The sequence below is a fragment of the Neomonachus schauinslandi genome, chromosome 14 (genome assembly GCF_002201575.2).
Source record: "Neomonachus schauinslandi chromosome 14, ASM220157v2, whole genome shotgun sequence".
Taxonomy (NCBI): domain Eukaryota; kingdom Metazoa; phylum Chordata; class Mammalia; order Carnivora; family Phocidae; genus Neomonachus; species Neomonachus schauinslandi.
In genome coordinates, this window is record NC_058416.1 from 49763373 (window position 1) to 49780988 (window position 17616).

At 36.1% G+C, this 17616-nt stretch overlaps 1 protein-coding gene across 2 annotated transcripts in view; it reads left to right on the plus strand.

The window, feature by feature from the left end:
• Positions 1-17616, plus strand: part of USP14 (ubiquitin specific peptidase 14) — a 43722-nt gene that overhangs the window by 16999 nt on the left and 9107 nt on the right. For both annotated transcript variants that reach the window (XM_021686046.2, XM_044921218.1), the window contains 8 exons: positions 3932-3990; positions 7051-7181; positions 8370-8450; positions 8827-8912; positions 10867-10981; positions 13452-13517; positions 13675-13767; positions 15505-15633. In XM_021686046.2, coding sequence (XP_021541721.1) covers positions 3932-3990; positions 7051-7181; positions 8370-8450; positions 8827-8912; positions 10867-10981; positions 13452-13517; positions 13675-13767; positions 15505-15633 — 760 coding nt within the window. The remainder of the gene's footprint in view (positions 1-3931; positions 3991-7050; positions 7182-8369; positions 8451-8826; positions 8913-10866; positions 10982-13451; positions 13518-13674; positions 13768-15504; positions 15634-17616) is intronic.

Sequence of the window (17616 nt, forward strand, 5' to 3'; positions counted from 1 at the left end):
CCCCCCCCCGCCCCACCAATTTGGTCCTTTCAGTTTTAACTCGGTTCTCTTTAGATGTAAGGATTGATCTCTCATTTGTTTGAAGATTGTGTACTTAGATAACCACTTTCTCTTCCTTATGTCCCAATTGCAAGTGATCTAATGAGCAGCTTGCTGGGCAGCTCCCTGCCCTAGAAGGTAGCTACTGGCACAGACTTGTCTTTCTTCCAAGACTTCCTCTGTACTTTTTTCATCTGGGATACCTTCTAGCTTCTATTCCAAAGAGAACTCTTTCATGTTTTGGAGTTATTTCTCTGAGTTTTGTATAAGCAGGGGAGATTTCATCCTGTTGATTGAGTTTTCTTGAAACCAGATGAAGTATTTTTTGAATGCTAAGTTTTTATAAGAGGTTGGAAACCCTTGTACTAAACTAATTTAATACAAGAGGACATGGATGGGTTGTATGTCTTTGGAAAAATGGCATTAACTGATAAAATAGGAATGAAAGAAGAAAATTTCCATGGAAGGTGTTTTACAGCTGGTGATGCTGAAGCTCATCCTTAAATACTTAAGGATTTTTATTTGGCAGGTTCTGGAGAGTGGGATGTATTTTATAAAGGCTAGAAGGAAAGTAGATTGGGTTAGCTGAAGAGGTAATGAGGGCCAAGAACCAGAGCTGCAGGTAAAATCTGGTTTGCTTGATGCTGCCCAATAGTGGAACCTCATGATAATATAGGAGTTCTGAATTTAGAACTTAAAGTGTATATAATAAAAATTACCCTTAAATTCTATGAATTACTTACAAAAGACGGCATCTCATGGCCATATTTTTATCTTACTGGAGATTGGCAATGCACCTCTTGGTAAGTACCACATAGTTTTTCATTAGCAATTACTAGGTTGCTATTCTACTTGCATTTTCAAATTTGTATAGGAATGATCTGTTCTTGATAGAACTTCACTATAAAATTGGTTGGACCCAGCCTTTTTTTTTTTTTTGCATTTTAAAGGTACATTTTCTGTGTCTTTTAGAGTTAGTTTTTAAAATTTGTCTTCCTATGAATTTGTCCTTATGTCTTTAAGATATTTTAGCATAAGAGTTCTCTATTTTGGACCAAATTTTCCCCCATTTTCATTTCTTATTTGCTATATATATAGAAATTTATATATATAAATTTCCCCTTGATTATCTTGCCAGAGGTTTGTATATTTTATTTTTCACAGAAATCAGCTATTAGATTTATTCAGTCACTTCTTTTCATTGTCTGATTCATCCTACTTTTGTATTGATTTATCTGTTTTCCTTAGGTTGCTTTATTTTCTTAAGTTTTATTTTCTTAAGTTGTATGCTTAGGTCATTTATTTGTTCTTGTGTATTAATGAAAGTACTTAAGTAGTTTTGAGTTTTTGCCTCTATTCCCTATTCATTAGATAAGGCTGTTCAGGTTTTTTTTTTTTTTTAACATTATAAAATCTCTTCCTTTTGACCCCAAATTTGTTTTTTTTGTTTTTTTTTAAAGATTTTATTTATTTATTTGAGAGAGAGAATGAGAGACAGAGAGCACGAGAGGGAGGAGGGTCAGAGGGAGAAGCAGACTCCCTGCTGAGCAGAGAGCCCGATGCGGGACTCGATCCCGGGACTCCAGGATCATGACCTGAGCCGAAGGCAGTCGCTTAACCAACTGAGCCACCCAGGCGCCCCCCCAAATTTGTTTTTAATTATTGACATACAGGCATTAACATACAGAAAAGTGTACGAACGAATTATCCCAGAGTGAACACATCTGTGTAACCAACACAAACAGAACCATATCAGCTTCTAAAAATCCCCTCACGACTCTCCCTTCCTGATCGCTACTCCACCTTTCTGTTCAAAATTGTTAATACTAGTGTGACTTTTAACCTCATAGATTAATTTTGCCTATTTGGAACTCTTTATGAGCAGAAACCTAGATTGTGTTCATTTGGGTCTAGCTCATTATTTTTGTGTGTAGTTGTAGTTCATTCATGTTCATGCTATATAGTGTACCACTGTACACTGTACTACCAAATAATTACCCATTTTTCTGTTGATGAATGTTTGTGTTGAGCTGATGTATGATTGATGTGAGTATTTCACAGATGATAGAAAAGTCAAGGCATACTCTTTTTGTAGGTGATAACGTATTAATAGACATTAAGTTGATGAATTATATTCAGATTTTCTATATCATTACTTAATTTTTACATATTATTGACTTGATAAAGACTAGAAAAAGTACTCTTTTTTGGGGGGGGGGTCTGTAAATCCTCTCAGCATTTGTTATATTTCTCAGTACTCTTGTCAATTCCTCCTTTCTAACAGTTTTTCTTTGTAAAGTTCAGTTGTTAATGTTACTTGGTTTATTGGATGGTTTTATCTTACTTAGGAATTAAATGTTGTTGTAACGAGAGTTTTTGTGGGGGGGGGATGGTATTAAATCACTCATGATTTTCCATTCTCAGTTATTAAAAAAAGATAATTCATTAGTGTAGCCTTTGCCATAAATGCAGGAATAGTTACTTAGCAATGTCACCCTGTGACTAGAAGGAGAATCAGTAACAGCAGCAGTGTGTCATTACATACTTCACTGATCTTTTGGGATACACTTGCTTTATTAGTGCTTTATTTCAACTTCAGAAATGCCTTTTAGGTAGTTGTAAACTGAGTGGGAAACTATTATGATTTTCACTTTTTAAAATGAACATATGTAATTTAGACATTATTATGAATTGTATATTGAAAAATTAAAAAAAACTTGAGTCATAGCAATTTCCAAAAGATCTAAATAAATGAAAAAGAAAAACAGAACTTCTTAACTGGATATAATTGAACATATTTTCTCTGACCTCTTTCATTCTACTTACTTAGCGCAGAGGTTTTTTTGTTTTTGAAATCGAAATATTTACATATAGTAAATATCAAATATCTTGTGTTTCGTGTGATCAGTTTTGATAAATGCAAATTCTCTGTTACCCATTTTACAAACTGTAGAACATTTCCCTCACCCCAGGATGTTTTTGTACTTGTACCTTTTCCCAGTCCTCGTCCCCTCCACCACCCAACTCTGCAAGCAGCTACTGATCTCTTAATAGTTTTGTGCATTCTGGAAGTTAAATGTACAGAATGTAATTTATTTTTGGTTTGGCTTAGTTCACTCAGCATGGTCTTTGAAGTTTACCCATGTTATTGATGGTATGGATAGTCTGGTTGCTTCACATTCTTGTCAGTCTTGGTTGATTTCAGTCTCTTTCGTCTTAGTCCCTCCAGTGGGTGTTTTAATCATAGTGAATAGGCAATCATTCCTCTACCTCTCAATGTTTGATATTACCTGAATGATAATTTCTGATCCTATGTCATAAGACATTGTATGAGTGAATACTATCGTTTATTTCCTTTGGATGGCCAGTCCTTTGTGCTGTTGTAAATTAAATGAGAATTATAAATTGAAAGTGAATTTAGAAGTCATTTAATAGAAACACTGCAGTATGTAGGTAGCAGGTGGACTTGAAAATTAACTGCCTTATTTAATGTTACATAGCAAGTTAATGCTGAATGTAGGTGTATTGACTTTGATTTAATGTTTTTGACCTAAAGCTTTTTTTTATTTCTGAAAGTGTATTTTATTTGTAATAATGGACATTAAGAGTGTACTTTTTTGTTTCACATTGTTTTCAGGAAATTTTTTTTTTTTTTTAAATAAGTTAGGAGAAAATTTAAAACAGGCTTCATTCATCTAAATTCCCTTTTTTTCTTAGTGTTCCTTTTTTACCCATGTCATGCTTAAAGGAATAAGACCAGAAGAGAAGAAAATAGAAAGATGGGAACAACTCTGATAAAGTTGCAGTTGAGGGTGTCATCATAAGCTCTTTTAATTAGTTTCTTCCCTTTTGAGTTTCAGAATGAATTAAATCCTATTTAATTCTGCCTTAGGTATGCAGGTGCCTTGAGAGCTTCAGGGGAAATGGCTTCAGCACAGTATATTACTGCAGGTCAGTATCTTAAATATACTCCTTTTTTGACAGGACAGTGTAGTATTCAATAAATGTTATTTTTCACTCACTGTTTGGTAGCTTTCTGTTTACAAAATGTGTTTTGTAAAACATCATTAAAATTGGAGTATTTATACTTAAGCAACTTAAGGACTTAGTTAAATTATAAACCAATGATGTCTGTCTTTTCTGAAAAACAGTCTGGATATTTTTGGATTAAAGTTAATTTTGGCTTTAGGTTCTGTTAGTAAAATACATCTCTGGGGACATCCAGAGATAGGTTTTATTGTAGTTGATGCAATCATTTTGAGAGTCTTAGTGTTAGTGTAAGGAAATCATGAATGAGGTATTAGGAGAAACTGAAATTCTTAAAGGCTAGAAATAACTTATTTCTTCATTACATGGGACCATGTATTCTGTCCCCATTTGTTTTGGGCTAGTTTTACAAATGAATACGCTTAAGGGTTAGGTTGATAGGGTATTTTTATAGCCATGCCTTTTTTGGGGCAGGGGGTGGTAACAGTTTTATTGAGATACAATTCACAGCCCATATAATTTATCCACTTAAAGTGTACAATTCATTGTCTTTTAGTATATGCAGAGCTATGCAGCCATCACCACAGTCAATTTTAGAAAGTTTTCATCAACTTGAAAAAGAAACTGTAACATTTAGCACTCATCCTGTTTTCTCCTCACCACTCCCAGCCCTATGCAACCACTAATCTACTGTCAGTCTCCATATATTTGCCTATTCTAGACTTTTGACATAAATGGAATTATACAGTATGTGGTCTTTTTTGACTGGCTTCTTTCACTTAGAATGTTTTCAACGTTCATTCACATTGTAGTATGTATTAGTACTTTATTCCTTTTTATTGCTGAATGAGATTCTGTTGTGGATATATCACATTCCATTTGTCCTTTCATCCCTGATAGACATTTGGGTGGTTTCCACTTTCTGACCATTACAAGTATTGCTGAAAACTTGTGCAAGCATTTCTGTGGACATAATGTTTTTATTTCTCTTGGGTATGTATCTAGGAGTGGAATTGCTGGGTCATATGGTAACTATATTTAACCTTTTGAGGAACTGCCAGACTATTTTCCAAAGCAGTTGGCATCATTTTATATTTCTCCCATGAATGAGGGTTCCAATTTCTCTTGATAATTCTCGGTATTGTCTGTCTTTGATTATAGCCAGCCTAGGAGTGTGAAGTGGTATCTCATTGTGGTCAGCTGTTAATTTGTAATACTATAAACAGTAGGTTTCTCTGTGTCATTTGGAGTTAGAGATTTTCCTTTGACCTTTGTTTCCTGAAAGTAGATTTATTTGTTGAAATGAAGTTTTTAATGAGAAAAATATGATCACTTATATCTAGTTTACTTGATTGCTTGTGTATCTGAGAGTAACTCGGAATTTCAGCAATTCTTCAGTATCCTATGAGTCTTGTAGTGAAGGGATAAAAGATACTGTTCTTCATTTTTAAATTTTAGTTTGTGCTAAATTATAAGAACAGTTCCAAGAATCCACCAATTATTAACTTTTTGTCACATCTGGCTCATCATTCTCTATAACCATGTTCTTTTTTTTCTGAACCATTTGAGAGTAAGGTACAGACATCCTATCTTATTCCTAAATACTTCAGTATGTATTTCCCAAGTATAAGTACATTCATAACCACAAGAAAATTACCATTTTTCAAAATCTAGGAGTTTAACATGGATAAAGCACTCTAAAATACAAACTACTTAAATTTTGGCAGTTGACCCAATATTGCCCATTATAAAGTTGTTTTTCTTTTTTGCTTTGGGAGCCAGTTTAGGATCACATATTGATTGCATGTTGTCATGTCCTACTAGTCTCTTTTAATATACAGTGAGTGCATTTTTGACTTTATTTCAAAGTAAAGAAATACTTTGAGATGCTCTGTTTATGGGATATGTTAAATCTTAAATCATTTATTTTGAGTAATGTGTACCTTAAAGTGTTAATTACAATTTAGCCTTTTTTATTTTAAGAAACATTAGATTGGTAGTGATAACGTGATTTTTAGCTGTCCCTCCCCCCCAGTTTTTTTTTTTAAAGATTTTTTTATTTGTCAGCACACATGCACACAAGCAGCGGGAGCTGCAGAGGGAGAAGAAGAAGCAGGCTCTCCATTGAGCAGGGAGCCTGATGCGGGGCTCGATCCCAGGACGCTGGGATCATGACCTGAGCCGAAGGCAGACACTTAATGACTGAGCCACACAGGCGCCCCCCCCAAAAATATTTTTAAACACCATGTTTAGTTGTCTTATTTGGGAACATTTTATTAAACACTGGCTTTGTGCTGAGATATAATATTTGTTGGACTGCGGTTTGAATAATAATGGTAGATAACATTTCACATATTAGTTAACAAAATAAGTTAAGATAGGCTAGACTAGAATTTTGCCGTACATGAAGTAAGGGCAAGGTGTGATAGCTAGGAAGTCAGCATTGGAAAAGTATTCTGAACTCCCAGAGCAGGGCTGAGTCTATGACCATGAGATTTATGAAGATGAGAGAGGATAGTGGAGGAAAGATTTTGAAGAAGGTTTTTAGCTATCACTAGAGTCAGGAAGTATGTTTAACAGATTTTAAAATTTAGGAGTTGAGTAGATGGGAACCAAGTACAGGCTTAAAGGGAGGTGGGTTGAGAGTGGTGACCTGATGGCCTGATAATGGCATAGTACCAGAGCAGTAACATTAGCCTGTTTGATCCCTAGACAGAGGTTATGTGTTCTCTCTGGTGAATGAATATGCCCTGCTTTGGGAGACAAAGGCTGGCAAGGAGAGAAAGACTGAGGGGCAGGACTCAGAAGTTGTTCATAGGTAGTGATTACATTATAAAGTCTGGTCAGTTCAAGATTTAAAAACAAATCTTTTTCTTACTGGGAATTTGACAGCTACGAAAGGAGTAGATATGCTTAAAAATATTCCTCAGCAGTTTTTGTTTGTATTAATCTAGAATTAATTTACAGTAACATGTATTAAATATGTCACTCTTTTATTAAAGCAGTGTTTGCTTTGTTTTTAAGCCCTTAGAGATTTGTTTGATTCCATGGATAAAACTTCTTCTAGTATTCCACCTATTATTCTACTGCAGTTTTTGCACATGGCTTTTCCACAGTTTGCAGAGAAGGGTGAACAAGGACAATATCTTCAACAGGTAAACAGGGCAAGGTTCTGTGGTTTTCATTTTGTAAATGTAAAACTTAGGTGCTGTACACTTACCATGTTTATTTGTATTTCCAAACATACTCCCAATTATCAGTCCTTTCTAGTTGACAACATCATTGTTTCTGGCCCAGGGTGGTCTGTTAACTCTAACCTTGCTTCTGTTTTTGTCCTTCTGCAGTGTTTTCTCCACACAGCCTCCTGAGTCCTTTATAAAATGTAAATAGGATTATGTTGGTCCCTTGTTCGTTACCTCCTAGTGATTTTCTATCCCTGTCTTGAGTAATCTAGCTCCTGGCTCCCTATCTGAGCTCCTCATGTGCCACTCTCCCCCTTGCTTACTTCTTTGGCTCTCAAACACACTGGCTTCCTGGTTATTTTTTAAACCCTCCAGTATCCACTTTCGCAGGGTCTTTGCTCTTATTTCTTTGGCTCTCAGATAAGTGCATGGCTTGCTTCCTCACCTCGTTCAGGTCTCATAGCTCAAATGTCAAGGCATCACAGAAGTTTTCTTGACTATCCTATTGAAATAGCACACTTCTTTCCCCTCATCACTTTCTGCTCCCATATTGCTTTTTTTTATTCATAACTCTTCTCTTTAGATGAATTTGTTGTATTTTGTTTATGTCCCCATTGAGAACTTCTTCTGTTTTGGTTACTGCTGTTTATTCCTGTGTCTAAAAAAGAGGATAGCAGGAAGGGAAGAATGAAGGGGGGGGGAATTGGACGGGGAGACGAACCATGAGAGACTGTGGACTCTGAGAAACAAACTGAGGGTTCTAGAGGGGAGGGGAGTGGGGGAATGGGTTAGCCTGGTGATGGGTATTGAGGAGGGCACGTACTGCATGGAGCACTGGGTGTTATACGCAAACAATGAATCATGGAACACTACATCAAAAACTAATGATGTAATGTATGGTGATTAACATAATAAAAAAAATAAACAGTGGTTAGCATAAGGAGGAGCTCAGTAAACATCTCTTGAATGAATGAGTATTCTGGAATCCTCATTGTTTTGAAGATCCTATAATATCTAATTTGACTTAATATTTTTAAATTTAAAAAAAAAAAACAGCTTTCTTCCCCTGCCCTAAGGAAGCAGCAATTCTTTTGGAATGATTTTGTAGATAAAACAGTATCAACAGCCAGGATTATTTACTTTGTCATTTTTAAATTACAGGATGCTAATGAATGTTGGATACAAATGATGCGCGTATTGCAACAGAAATTGGAAGCCATAGAGGATGATTCTGTTAAAGAGGTAATTGACACATGTTTGTGATTATAGATTTTTATTATACCTTGATAAGTATACCCCCCGGCCCCAAAAGCTTGAAATAAATTCATCCTAATAGACATGTACTTGAATACTTCAGATGCTCAATCTGTAGTTGGAATTTGAAAGCTTGCATCTGACACTTGAATTCATTGTATTATTTATTAAACTTAATTGATATTATTGAGCATTTGTAGTCTTTTGGTAATGTTTTTTGAACAGTAGAAGGATTTTACAGAAAGGGATTACATTTTCAAAAGCTTAAATATGTATTTACTAAACTGGATTGTGTGAGGAAAAATATACATTAGTACCTATATGAAGTAAAATTGGAATTTTTATTTCATTTTAATTTTTGCAGACAGATTCTTCATCTGCATCAGCAGTGACACCTTCTAAAAAGAAAAGTTTAATTGATCAGTTCTTCGGAGTTGAGTTTGAAACTACGTATCCTTATGAGCCAAGATTTGTAGAGACTACTCATAACTTACTAGATGTGGTATCAGTAGCATTGTTGACTGATTGGAGTGGTGGGTGGGGTATGTAGAAAAAATCTTCAGAGGCATTTATGCCTAAAAGATAAAATGAAACTTAGGAATTTGTAAAAATACCCCATCAGAGTAATCCTAAAGTTCAGGTAAATGTACACTTTAAGGGTATTATTTTTTCCTAAGAATATCTTTAGCAGAGTCAGCCTCATTAATTCACTTCATAGGGAATTAATTTTTAATTGTATGAAACAGTATATCAGCCAGATTATATACATGAGATTGAACCAATTCATAAAACGTGAATTCAGAGGAGGACTATTTTCTAGGTCATGGGTAGAAACTGAAAGATTTCTGTTTATGTATCTTTGTGTTACAACCATTTTAAGACTGTGTAAATACCAACTTATATTTGTTTAGAGTTTATCCTTTTATTATTCATTACTCATATTGTTGGTAAGTGCATGAAGCACTTTAGAGTATGTTGAAACAAATGTGGGAAACCAAAATATTTAAAATACCAATGAATGATGCTATTAATTTTATTAATTCCAGTATAGTTAATATACAGTGTTATATTAATTTCAGATATACAATATAATGATTCAACAGTTCCATACATTACTCAGTGCTCATCACAGTCCGTGTACTCTTAATCCCCATCACCTATTTCACTCATCCCCCACCCACCTCCTTCATTCTTGTTGAGAATGGAATCATATGGTATTTGTCTTTCTCTGACTTATTTCACTTAGCATTATATACCTTGGATCCATCCATGTTGTTGTAAATAGCAAGATTTCATTCTTTTTTATGGCTGAATAATATTCCATTGTATATACCCCCCCCATGTGATCTTTATCCATTCATCTATCGATGGACACTTGGGTTGCTTCCATAATTTGGCTATTGTAAATGCTGTAATAAACATAGGGGTGCATATGTCTTTTCATGTTAGTGTTTTTGTATTCTTTGGGTAAATACCTAGTAGTGGAATTACTGGATCATATGGTAGTTCTATTTTTAATTTTTCGAGGGGGTTCTATTTTTAATTTTTTGAGGAAACTCCATACTGTTTTCCAGAGTGGCTGCACCAGTTTGCATTCCCACCCACAGTGCATGAGGGTTCCTTTTTCTCCTATATCCTCACCAACACTTGATTTTTTTTTTTTTTTAAAGAGGGAGAGAGAGGTTGGGGTGGGGGAGAGGGAGAAGGAGAATCTTAAGTAGGCTCCATGTCCAGTGGCGGAGCCTGACATGGGGCTCTCAGTCTCACAACTCCAAGATCATGACCTGAGCTGAAATCAAGAGTCAGATGTTTAACCAACTAAGCCACCCAGGGGCCCTAACGCTTGTTTTTTGTGTTTTTGATTTTAGTCATTCTGACAGGTGTGAGGTGACATTGTGGGGTTTTTTTTTTTTTTTTTAAAGATTTTATTTATTTGAGAGAGAGAGAATGAGAGACAGAGAGCATGAGAGAGAGGAGGGTCAGAGGGAGAAGCAGACTCCCTGCCGAGCAGGGAGCCCGATGCGGGACTCCAGGATCATGACCTGAGCCGAAGGCAGTCGCTCAACCAGCTGAGCCACCCAGGCGCCCAACATTGTGGCTTTGATTTGCATTTCCTTGATGATGAGTGACGTTGAGCATCTGTTCAAGTGTTGGTCATCTATATGTCTTTGGAGAAATGTCTGTTCTCTTTATGTCTTCTGCCCATTTTTTAATTATTATTATTTTGGTGTCATATAAGTTCTTTATATATTTTGGATACTAACCCCTTATCAGATATCATTTGCAAATATTGATGCTATTAATCTTAATACCATTAGGATAATTTATTTTATTCAACATATAATTTATTATATTATAGCAGATTGATTACCTGTTGGTATATTCCTTATCTTATTTCTCAAAGCATGAAATGTACAGAATCTGAAGAAGAGGAGGTCACTAAAGGAAAGGAAAATCAGCTTCAACTTAGCTGTTTTATCAATCAAGAAGTCAAGTATCTTTTTACAGGACTTAAATTGGTAAGATCAATTACAGTTGATCCTCATTATAAATAGATTCTGTATTTGCAGGTGCATCTACTTGCTAAAATTTATTTGTAACTGTAACAACAGTACTTGGTGCTTTCATGGTCATTTGTAGACATGTTCCGAGCGGCAAAAATTTTGAGTTGCTAGACACAGTCTCACCGGAGGTCCAAAAAAGTGATGCTCTGCCTTCTTGTTTCAGCTCATACTGTTAACAGGTGTCCTTTTACTGTAATTTTAGTACCACAACTTTCTGCAATTTTGTGCTTTTTGTTGATTTGCTGTTTAAAATGGCCTTCAGGCATAGTGCTGAAGTGCTATCTAGTGTTCTAAGCCTGAGAAGGCTGTGTGTGAATGTTTGTTAGATAAGCCTTAAGGAGAAAATCATGTTTGATAGATAAGCTTCATATAGGGATGGGTTATAGTATAGTTGGCTGTGAAGACAATGAGTTGTCATTTAAATAGAAACATACATGACACAAGGTTGTGTATTGATAGGTTGACAGAAGTGTTGTGACCAGAGGCTTGCAGGAGGCCTCTGAGGGTATTATAGTGAGAATTTATTAGTAATAATGAGGTATAAACTGGGATTGTACTGTGTAAATCAGGCCACGTAGGCCCTCTGCCTTTGCACCAGTATTGCACCTGAGGTCCTGGAATGTAAGTGACTTCATAGCTTTGTCGCAGAGCTGGGTCTAGAACTTGATTCTCTCATTCGCCAGTTAGTACTCTTTCCCCATTTTCATACTACAGAATGCACTCTCATGAGCAGATTGATAAAATACAACCGTTTTGCTTGCTAATTTAGTACTTTGATATGGTTTGGGAAATACGTACATGTTTTGAAGGATAGGCAGTGAATTGGGGCAGGGAGTGCATTGATAAACAAGATAATTTGTCATCAGGGAGTTCCCATCTACAGTTTGGGGTAAGATCAGTTAGGGGAGTGGTTGGTAAATACAGACATAAGAGGCAAAGGGAGAAAGTAATATTCTCTGTCCTGTGATATTGGAGGGGGGGGGGAGTGTAGTGAGGCATACTGGCTTTTAAGAGAAGTTCATTTTAAAAGCTTAAAAATAATGGCTAACCACTAAGAGTCCTATAACAAATTATGACGTGCAAGTTTCAGGACATCAGAACATGAAGCATAAATGTAATTGGAGAGTATTGAATGGAATGTTTTGGCAGGGACTCTTCAGGATGATATTTTTTCTTCATAATTTTATAAAATTCCAGAAAAGCTAAATGTACTTGGAGCTTCTAGGTGATAGTGGATTGGTGATAATATGTATAGCTTACCTGATGAATAACATCACACCAGATACATGTTCTTGAGAAGCATGTATTTATGAGATGTATTATCTTGCCCATTGTTTAGATGCTTTATCATCATTTGTTCTGATTATTCTAGAGTAATTTGGCTCCATATTTCTTTACTCTTTTGCTGTTGAACAAACTTGATTAAATGTTAAAAAGCTACACGGTGATTCCTTTTGTAATGAGATTAGTAATTTCTGAAAACTAAAAAGAAATTTTTTACACAAGTAACATGCTTATAGTGAACATTAACAGTAAATTTTTTACTGTAATTTCTTGTGTATTAATGTTCTTACAAAGCAGAGGACATTAGTAGTGCTTTTTTAAATATTAGAAATAGTAGCTTATGTTCATTAAATGTAGAATATATGCCAAATGGTTGTCCATGTTTTTTTACATGTACTAACTTACGTAGTTCTAACAACAGCACTATGATATATAGATATTATCATCATTTCCATATGACACCCAGAGGGGATAACTGTCTTGTTCAGTGTCACATAGGCTGTAAAAAATGGAAAGGCAGACATGATGGTTAAGATATGTATAGTGGCTAAAGGCTTTTCCACATTTGTTAGATTTACAGGTTTTCTTTGTGATGACTTTTCTCAAATTTGAGAATAATTGGTTCTAGAAGCCTTTTATACATAAAGGATAAAGAACAGGGGTTTCCTACATTCTCATAATTGTCCTCCTGTATGAGTATTCTAATAATCTGTATGTAAGCAGAAGCCCTAAAGGCTTTTTTATGTTATATGAAATACAGTGTAAACTCAGAATCTGAGCAACATTTGGGTCACAATTTAAAACTTCAAACATTATTTACATTCTGAGGAGTTCACACCAGTATAAATGATAACCTTTTAAGAACTGAATCATATCTAAAAGCCTTCCTACATTGTCTTCATTGAAATTATTTTTCAGTGGCATGAATCCATTGATGTATATTGTCTGCTGAGGAGTACTAATTCTTAAAAGAACTAAAAGTGTGATTCTAGGGGCACCTGGCTGGCATGCAACTCTTGATCCTCGAGGTCATCAGTTCAAGCCCCACTTTGGCTGTAGAGCTTACTTTAAAAAAAAAGTGTGATTCTATATTGCAGAAAAAATTCTTTAAAACTAAAAATGTTTGATCTTCTTTTTTTAGCGACTTCAGGAAGAAATCACTAAACAGTCTCCAACATTGCAAAGAAATGCTTTATATATCAAATCTGTAAGTTTTTCATTCCTTTTGAATTTGAATCCATTTTGATGAAAGGTTTCCAGTTAGTTAATTTTACCCAGTCTTTGTTTTTTTCCCAAACCAAGCATTAAAAACTTCTGTGGTATTTGCATGTGATAGGATTTCTTGCATTTTTTTTTCCCCTCAGTCTAAGATCAGCCGACTACCTGCTTACTTGACAATTCAGATGGTTCGATTTTTTTATAAAGAGAAGGAATCTGTGAATGCTAAAGTTCTTAAGGTTAGTAATGAACTTCAGTATAATAAAATATTGTAATTCTTTGATGGCAATCCCTAATTCACAATAGATTTCTTTCTTCCTTTAGGGATAAACTTTCTTTGAAATATTATAAGTAGGGAAGTTATTAACATTAGACAAGTGGTTCTTTGTTTGTTTGTTTGTTTGTTTGTCAGAGGGAGGGACAGCATGCACAAGCAGGGAGAGCAGGAAGCAGAGGGAGAAGCGTGCTCCCTGCTGATTAAGAGCCCCATGTGGGACTTGATCCTAGGACTCTGGGATCATGACCTGAGCTGAAGGTAGACGCGTAACTGACTGAGCCACCAGGCGCCCCTGTCCTTTTTTTTTTTTTTTAAAGATTTTATTTATTTGACAGAGATACAGCGAGAGAGGGAACACAAGTGGGGGGAGTGGGAGAGGGAGAAGCAGGCCTCCCGCCGAGCAGGGAGCCCGATGCGGGGCTCGATCCCAGGACCCTGGGATCTGACCTGAGCCGAAGGCAGACGCTTAACGACTGAGCCACCCAGGCGCCCCACCCCTGTCCTTTTTATTTTAAATCATACACATGCCTGACTTTCACTACCAGCCCACCTCTAGCATTTGATTAAGTAGGGCCTGAAGTCCTAAAAATTTTTCATAAGATTCACAATTAGTTCTGATGGATGCCCTCCACTCCCCAGAAATACTGCTCTAGACCAGATCCTCAACTCCACAGATACTGACCCAGCAGGTTTAGAGGATGGGAGTGTGGGGTAGGAGGCATGCTGCACTCTCCAGTATGGTAGCTGTAATCTCTTGAGTAAGAGCCAGCCTTACGATGTAGCTGTTTTGTAGAACTGTAGCTCTGCTACATATCCACAGTCCGTGATCCCTGGGAGAGATATATATAATTCTGTCCTCTTGAGCTGAAATTCATAATACAATTTCAAATATACTTACTGTTATATGATAAGGTTAAATGTAGTTGGAGTATTTCCAATTGTTAACTTTATGTATTAATATTAGTTTTGAACTGTATCACTATTATTTCTTTGTAAAGGTGTATTTCAAATTACAAAAAGTCATTAAGTGACCCCATTTGTAAATTGATTCCATTGTCAGTTTTAGGTATCCATTATTTTCACAGCACTGATGTGCTGTTTCTGAAATGCTTCTTTTGTCATATAAATTTGGTAACTTCTGTGGTCAGAGTCTTGTGTTTAATTGGAAAAAAAAGCTAAACAAATTTTTTTAATCTTAAAAAGTTAGAACCAGGGGTGCCTGGTTGGCTCAGTCAGTAGAGCATGCGACTCTTTATCTTTTTTTTTTTTTTTTTTTAAGATTTTATTTATGTATTTTACAGAGAGAGTGAGAGACAGAGCATGAGCAGGGCGGAGGAGGAGGGAGAGGGAGAAGCAGGCTCCCCACTGAGCAGGGAGCCTGATGTGGGACTTGATCCCAGGACCCCTGGGATCATGACCTGAGCCGAAGACAGGTGCTTAACCAACTGAGCCAACCAGGTGCCCCGTGATTCTTGATCTTAGGGTTGGAGCCTATTTAAAAAAAAAAAAAGTTGGGACCACATTGAAAATAAGCACTATGATGTTTTCAGCTGCATAGATTTCCAAGTGATTTTTATGAATTTTATTTTCAACTTCATTTGAATTATGAAAGTACTACTGTAAAAGTATGATAGATATTTTAAATAAGTACCTTTATAAGGGTGTTTACACATACTCTTTCTTTTTGGTTTGTATATAGGATGTTAAATTTCCTCTTATGTTGGATGTGTATGAACTGTGTACCCCAGAACTTCAGGAGAAAATGGTCTCTTTTCGAACAAAATTCAAGGATCTAGAAGATAAAAAAGTGAATCAGCAGCCAAAGACAGTAGGTTCTTATTGCTGATTTTCTCATCTTAATAGTTTAATCTTTAATCAGTGTTCAACAATTACTGTTACTCTCTTAGTAATTACTTTGTTAATCTCTCAGTAAAAATGGATGAACCTTTATTTTATTTAGCACATATACAAAGTTTTAGGTGTATTTTAGCATAAGAAAAAGAACTCTAGTTATGGTAAATAGGCCCTTTATGGTAGAGTAAGCTTAATATTTTCTTTTTGCCTGTAATCTGTAGCCTATATTCCTTTTATATTTATCTCCTCAAAGCATTTCACATAAAGTGTTGCCTAGTATTTTCAGTGTATTTTATTGTTTTCCTTGTAAGTCATGGAGTTATTTCTATTTTTAGATGGAATTAGTGGGATAGAATCCTGGCTCATCTATGCCTATAGTGACAAATAAGTTGTATCTTTTTAATTTGTTGTTTAATTTTTATTTAAATTTAAGTTAGTTAACATAGAGTACAGTATTGGTTTCAGGAGTAGAATTCAGTGATTCATCACTTACATACAACACCCAGTGCTCATCACAACAAGTGCCCCCCTTAATGCCCATCGTCATCTAGCCCATCCCCCACCTGCCTTGCTCCAGCAACTCTCCGTTTGTTCTGTATGGTTAAGAGTCTTTTATAGTTTATTTCCCTGTCTCTCTCTCTTTTTCCCCCCTCCCCCTATGTTTATCTGTTTTGTTTCTTAAACTCCACATGAGTGAAATCATATGATACTTGTCTTTCTCTGACTGACTGACTTCACTTAGTGTAATACACTCTAGCTCCATCCATGTCATTGCAAATGGCAAGATTTTGTTCTTTTTGCTGGTTGAGTAATATTCGCGTGTGTGTGTACACACATGTCTTTATCCATTCATCAGCCAATGGACATTTGGGCTCTTTCCAGAATTTGGCTGTTGTTGATGGTGCTGCTATCAACATCAGGATGCATGTGTCCCTTCGCATCTGTCTTTTTGTATCCTTTGGGTAAATACCTAGTAGTGCTGTTGCTGGGTCGTAGGGTAGCTCTGTTTTTAACTTTTTGAGGAACCTCTAAACTGTCCTTCAGAGTGGCTGCACCAGCTTGCATTCCCACCAACAGTGTAGGAGGGTTCCCCTTTTTTCTGCATCCTCACCAACACCTGTTGTTTCTTGTGTTAATTTTAGCCATTCTGACTGGTGTGATAAATTGTATCTTTTAATAAGTGCTGCTTGTATGCCTGCCTATAATTGCTAAAATCACAACCTTAGGAAACTTTATATTTAATAAGTTGTATCATTTTAGGTTCAGATAGGGTACAACTGAACTGTGTTGGATTTTTTTTTCCCACAATGAAAAAGATCTTTCCTGATAACTAGAAATATTTCCAGTGTGATACTATATATCATTTAAATTCTGCAAATTACTGTGGTTGTGTAGTGCGTGTGTGTAGTGCGTGTGTTAAATGGTTTTTTTTTTTAACATTAAAATTTATTTTGAGATAATTGTAGAATCACATGCATTTATAAGAAATAATATGAAGAGGGGCGCCTGGGTGGCTTAGTGCATTAAGTGACTCCTTCTGCTCATGTCGTAATCCCAGCGTCCTGGGATTGAGCCCCCCCATCGGGCTCCCTGCTCAGCTCCCTGCTTCTCCTCCCTGCTCAGCTCCGGGCTTCTCCTCCCTGCTTCTCCTCCCTGCTTCTCCTCCCTGCTTCTCCTCCCTGCTTCTCCTCCCTCTGCCTGCCACTCCCCCTGCTTGTGAGTGCACTCTCTCTCTGTGTCAAATAAATAAATAAAATCTTAAAAAAAAAAATAATATGAAGAGATCCAGGTACCTTTTACCAAGTTTCCCCTGTGGTAATATCTTACAAAACAATAACACAGTATCACAACTTGGATATTGACTTTGATGCAGTCTAGATACAGTACATTCTCATCACTACAGAAATTCCACATACTGCCCCTTTGTAGACAAACCCACTTTCCTTTGGCCCCTGCC